Source organism: Plasmodium malariae (assembly GCF_900090045.1).
Source record: "Plasmodium malariae genome assembly, chromosome: 9".
NCBI lineage: Eukaryota > Apicomplexa > Aconoidasida > Haemosporida > Plasmodiidae > Plasmodium > Plasmodium malariae.
Genome location: NC_041783.1, coordinates 2,239,861 through 2,246,535, shown reverse-complemented (window position 1 = coordinate 2,246,535; position 6,675 = coordinate 2,239,861). Strand labels below are relative to the sequence as shown.

Below are 6,675 nucleotides of genomic sequence, written 5' to 3'. Positions count from 1 at the left end.
ATTTTCGCTCTAATTAAACTTGCATTTATCTATATTTATTAATATAGATTATATATATAAGCATGCATATATATATGGATATGGATAGATATATATACATACATATATATATATTATTTCTCTTTTTATTCCCCTGTGAACTCATGTACAATTTATTTATCTTCTCGTATTTAATGTTTAACTAAGTGTCTTAATTACACTCCTAAAAGAACAAATTAAATGCACGTATGATCATATACGTTATAATTAAAAAAATTAATATCTTTTTAATTATTTTTTTAATTTTGCGTTCTATCTATAAAACGGCAATATACATATGTATTCACATGTATGTGCATATATGTTATATATATAGGCTTAAGGGCAACCTAGCAAAAAAGAAAAAAATTGCATTATTCTTAACAGTTACTAATTTTCCTGCTTAGGAGGAACTAAAGTTAGTTAAAATCATGTTTTTAACATAACACAATATATAACAAGCAAAATTTTAAAAAAAATAAATTTTTTTAAATTTGCAAAAAATTGCCTTCTTAATTTAAAGGTAGCAAAAAATTATATACTTATGTTTGTTTTATTATAAAAACCGAATTGATAAGAACAAGATATGATATATAAAAAATGTATGAAAAGGTACGATACAATTGAAATTGTAAGAGAATAAAACAAAAACAAAACAAAAACAAAACAAAAACAAAACAAAAACAAAACAAAAACATAAAATAAAAAAAAATTTAACAATAAAAAATATAACCACAGAAAATATAACAAAGTTAAACAAAACATAGTAAATGAATATATAATAAAACTAAGCCTAGCTACTTCAAATTAATGTAAATTGTGGAATGCACGAAAAAAAAAAAAAAACCTTTTTTTTTAGAATTCCATGAACTTACATTTTAAAACAATTTTAATTGAATCTTATCTTAGTTATGTTTTTACGTCCTCAAAATATAGTTTTTGAAATAAAGACAAAAATATATGAAGCCTTATAATTTCCAACATTTCACACTTACAAATATATACATATACATACATGTTATGAAAAAATTTTTAATGTGTGAGAAAAGGAGAAAATAAGTTACATTTTTAAATATTGTACCTATTGATTGTTCGTGGGTCTTTCTTATCACATATGTAATATACTCATGATGAAGATTATTATAAATATGCGCAAATACAGAATAAGGACCTTGGGTACATCCTCAAAGAAAAGAGGAAAGAAAAATGATAAGATATAGAAAAATAGACGTGTACATACAATAATGTAATTGTTATATAATAATGTAATTGTTTAATTCAATGAAAATGAGAAAAAAAACAAAAAGAAAAATTGATTATAACTTTTTATTTTGTAAAAAAATATATATTCTATATGTTTTTATGCTAGATGTAAAATTAAACATTTAAGACACAAAAATTGAAGAACAACATTAACTTAATAGAAGTCTAAAGCCTATAAGAAAAAAGTTCAATAAAATAATATTACACCTGCATATATAAGTAGACCACTAAATTCTTACAAAACAAAAAGAAAATAAAAATAAGTTATATAATCTTGTTAATATATATATATAGAAATCACCATAAGAATTAAAGATAATTATTGCAATATTACCTTAAAAATAAAAATTATTTAATTAAAAATTTGATAAGAAATGATGCCTGCACTTTAGTGCAAAAAAAAAAAAAAAAAAGAGGAACATAAAGGAAAAATAAAATTTATAAAATATTTAAACCCAATGCATCAATATGTATATAACTTAATATATAAAAATATATATATACTTCAACACATATATTTACCCTTATTATAAAAAGCAAAAAAAAAAAAAAAATTATTTATAATTTTCACAAAATAAAGGAATATTTAATCTTAATTTATTGCATGACTGTTATCATATGAACTAGTGTCAAAAGCCCTGTATAGTCTTTTTTGGCATATATTTATACGTTATACTGAAGCTTCGTATACTTATAATTTATGTAAACGGTTATAAGCGCTTCTTCTAAAGGCGTTTCTGCCCTTACTTGTGACAATATTTATTTTGTAAAAGTACATTAACGCTCAAAAACACTTTAAAAATATTTATCATGTTTGTAAAGCAATTTCAGAAATCTAAATGTTATACACTTTTTTTTTTTTTTCCCAACTTAAATGGTATCACTAACAATCCTTTTACATTATAGTTTATCTTTAATACACAATGAGAGAATAATAAAAAGGATGTTTTTTTTTCTTGAAATTTAAGTGATACATTTTTTTGAATTTTTTCTTAACTTCATGCTTAAAAAATTTCTCCTAGAGTAAATACATGTATATTCATATACACATATACGCTTATACATACAATAGGCACAATTAAAGAATGTTTAAATTTTTTTTAATTTATTAAAGCTTTTTTTATAGCTAAATTAAATTTATGCTAATAAATAAAAAAAAAAAAAGGAAGAAAATATCTTCAAGCGCACATATAAAATATGTATTTATTAATTGTCCTTTTATATAAGTTTAATTATTTTTATGTGTTATATCACATGAAAAACATTAAAAATATATTCTACCTTTATTTCACTTAATTTCATATTTGACAAATGAACTTCAGTCTCCTGTTATGAAAGTTTATAATCATACTTTTAAGCAAAAATAAACCATACATACGTATATATATATTTTTTTTGTTTTTCTTTTTTTTTTTTTTTGTATATAATTAAAACTTTAATAATTTGTGTACATGTTCAGACGTATTAGTTAATGTAAACTCTTTTATTATATAAGAAAAAAAGCCAAAATAATTAAAAAAAAGAAAGTATAAAAACAACATACTATTGGTATACTCATTTATGTGAGCATACGTAATTTACTTTTACAAATGATATTTTAAACTGAATTACAAAAGAGAAAAGGTACTGGGAAAAAAAGAAATCATTTAAATATATTCGTAAAATGGATAAAAATAAGTAAAAAAAAAAAAAAAAAAAATAGCACTGCGCAAAAATAAGTAACGTACTTTCGTAATATGTATAATGTATACATATATATACATGGACGTATTTATAGATGAATGTATCTATATATAAAGTAGTTTTTTAAATGGAAGATTATGCATTTTGTAAAAAGGAACTATGTAATGTATTACAACTATTCAAGAATTGGTAGTGTGTATATATGGGTAAGGAAAAGGTTACCAAGTCATGGACAAAAAGGAAAATAGGCATAATTACATTTCATATTTCGTATATAAAAATTCATACATAATATTTCGTTAGGATGAAGATGGAAATTATCAATTCCTTAAAGGTATTAGTTAATAAAGATATAAAAGATAATTTCTGTAATTACAACAATAAGAAGGATATCACTAATGATATTTCAAATCTTATTAAAAATCACTTGAAAAGTAAAAAAAAAAAAAAATAATAAAATAAAAAACAAAGTAGTAGTTACATCAATGAATCCTAAAAAATACTTGAATTATAATTTACTAAATTTATATTACTAATAATTCAGGTTTAACTGCAAATAAATATAAAATTATTGTTGAAATTCTTCTAAATGAAAACAAAGAACAAGGAATTAAGTATACACAATAAAATACATTTTTTATTTAATTATTCATATATAGTAATACTATTTTAATTTCATTATGATATAATAATATAAACATTCAAAGTAAATGAAACTTTTGAAAGATTTTATTGTTAAGTAATTCATAAAATAATTTGTTTTTTTTTTCTCACATCGTATACCTGTAACAGCGTTTCTACTAGGTTATTTTACAACAAGCAATCTGATTTCCTTTTTAAAGAAGTTATTGATATTGTAATAATTCTAAAAAAAAAATTTTAAATAAAAAATATAAAATTTGTGAAAAGTTACTTTAATTAAATTAAATAATATATATTGTTGCGCAACAAAATTATAGATAACTCCAGAAAAATATTACAAAATATATTATAGTATAAACGTGCGTATATAAAGATATGATGAAAATACAACTTATTTAATATTAAGAAGGAATATATTACAAATGTACAAGCTAAAAAAAATTCAGTCGATGTATACAACAAAATAAAAAATATATTATGTACAATGCACTATGTATACTTAAGATTGCAAATATAAATATATGAATGAATATATAAATATATACATACAAATATTTGTGCACCAATTTTGGAGCAAAAACTTAATGCTTGTAATGGCATTTTTAGAGGCATACAATGAATTAATTTTTCTTTTTAAAAATATTTTATTCATATACTTCTAAAACATTTTTATTTAATTTATTTACAATATTTTATAGGATACCTATTATTGTTTAATAGTAGTTTATTTAATTCAACTATAATGCAGCATTGAATAGTAATTAATTAAATTACGTTTTGTGTTTGTGTAACCATTAAAGGAAAAAGAAAAAGGATATTGAAAATTTACAAGAAAATAGCATGCTTGTTTAATAAAGTGGGAAATAGTAAAATAAGATAAGATGTTTTAAGTTTATATGTATTCATGAAGTCGCTCTTATGTACATACTTACATTAGCTCACATATATATATATATATATATATATATATATATATTTTATTTTTTCTTTTTTTCATTTTAAATATACTTAATAAACACAAATAATAAAACTTAATGGAAAAAAGAAATTAAATATTTTGTTATGCTTATACTTAAATATTTTATTTGTTACTTTTACTATATTTAACTAACCATAATAAGCTTTTTTTATGAATGACATGGAAAGTATTTTCCCTTCATAATGTGTGTACCTACATGTATATTTACATATTCATATTTCCCTCTTTTTCACTTAAATACAATCATTAAATTTGTGAATTACATACCTCTATAATATTTAAATTAAAATAAGAAGAAAAAATTATATTTCGTCCATATAAACTCTGTGGAAATATAAACTTTTTTTATAAATAATAAAAACTGAACATCCTCCTTGATAAAATTTCAAAAAAGAAGTAATATATGTATAACGACAGCCAACATAAATGATAAAAAAAAAGAACTGTAAATAGTAAAAAAAGTATGACACCAAAAATAAAAAAATAAAATTTTGTTCAATTATTTTTTTTCAATTATATATAAGAGAAATAAAATTATAGAGAGCAATTCGTTAATTCTGAGCAGTTCTAAGAATGCTGACTGCACACTAATTTGCTGCCATATCATTTATCTTTTGCCCTTTTATATAATAATTTAAAAGTATAATTTATTCATAGATGTCACATATACATATATATATAAAAGTATGAAAATGAAATAATTTATGTTTTATGTTATTATTACCTTTTAAAAAATTTCCAAATGTATACCAGAAATAAAAAATAAAAAGGTACTATTCTTCGTAAGATGTAAAAAAATATCAAGTTACATAACTGTAACTCATATTTTTATATCTGTTTCTTTTAAATCATTCACACACCAAGTTAGGGAGCGATTGTACCATAATTCTCCATTTAATATCAAATATATTAAAAACAAGTTATGCTTTAATCCATATATTTGATTTTTTCAAATTTTCTCCATAAATGGCTAAATAAATTTATGAACTACGTTACTTATAAAATACAAAAACAAATAAAATAACATTATTTTCTTCTTTTCTTATTACCTTTAAAAAAAAAATAATTAACCATTACAAATATACAAAAATGTTGCAAAATTTCACTGAATGTTTAAGAAAAAAAAAATTGTAATTTTCACTGATATAAAGGCACAATAATACTGCTGCTATTCAGGGCTAATTAATATAACACTGCCAAATGGTTCATGGGCATTTATATTTTATCACTCAATGTAACATAACACAATTTATGCGGTTTAACAAAAAAACTTGAAAATTATGATTTTATAAGCTCGATATATTTAAAATATATACCATTTTATACAAATTAATAAATATCAGTTAAATCAGAAATAATTCTTTTTCGCATGCCTATTCATGTGTGCATGAATACATTATATTTTTATAATTGTTCAAATATGTAAATATGCTTATAAGCATATATGTAGTGAATTATGATCATATTTTTTTTTATTAAATTTGAAGTCTACAAAAGAAATTGTTAAACATGCAGATAATGCATAAATAAAAATTCATACACAAATAGATGCATCAAAAAGAAACAAATTTATATATAAACATAAAAATTGAACTCTTTAATGAAATATTTTAAAGCTTTGACGTTAACATTTTAATGTCATGTAGATGTAATAATGAGATAAAAAAAAAAAAAAAAAAAATATATATATATATATATATAAGTGGATTTTTCTGCATGTAACATTATTCTCTAACAGTAACATGTAAAAAAAAAAAAAACAATTTGTATGAAAAAAGAGACTTCAAAATGATCACAAAGCAACAACACACACAAACAAAAATAAAAATTATACACATAACATGTAGTAATAAAAAAATAAATATGTAAAATACAAACATTTATATCTTTTTAAAACTTTTCCCTAATGTTATTAAATTATTTTTCTTCATTTTTCATTGTAAATATTTAAGTGGTCTCACTTTCACATGCATATAAATAAAATAATTTTTTTTAATATTTTTATAGCTACATGCTAGATTAAACCTAAATACATTTTTAATAACCTTAATGCACCAACATATTATATATTTTTTTTTATGATTAATTTT

The 6,675-nt window shown here is 20.6% G+C and overlaps 1 protein-coding gene across 1 annotated transcript; it reads left to right on the top strand.

Annotated features, from left to right (window-relative positions):
- Positions 1–3,268: 3,268 nt before the first annotated feature.
- Positions 3,269–3,977, top strand: PmUG01_09056000 (dynein light chain, putative; the record flags this gene model as incomplete). Its single annotated transcript, XM_029005275.1, has 4 exons — positions 3,269–3,398; positions 3,509–3,578; positions 3,757–3,820; positions 3,924–3,977. The coding sequence occupies 4 exons, from the start codon at positions 3,269–3,271 to the stop codon at positions 3,975–3,977; spliced, it is 318 nt and encodes a 105-aa protein (XP_028861880.1).
- Positions 3,978–6,675: the final 2,698 nt, after the last annotated feature.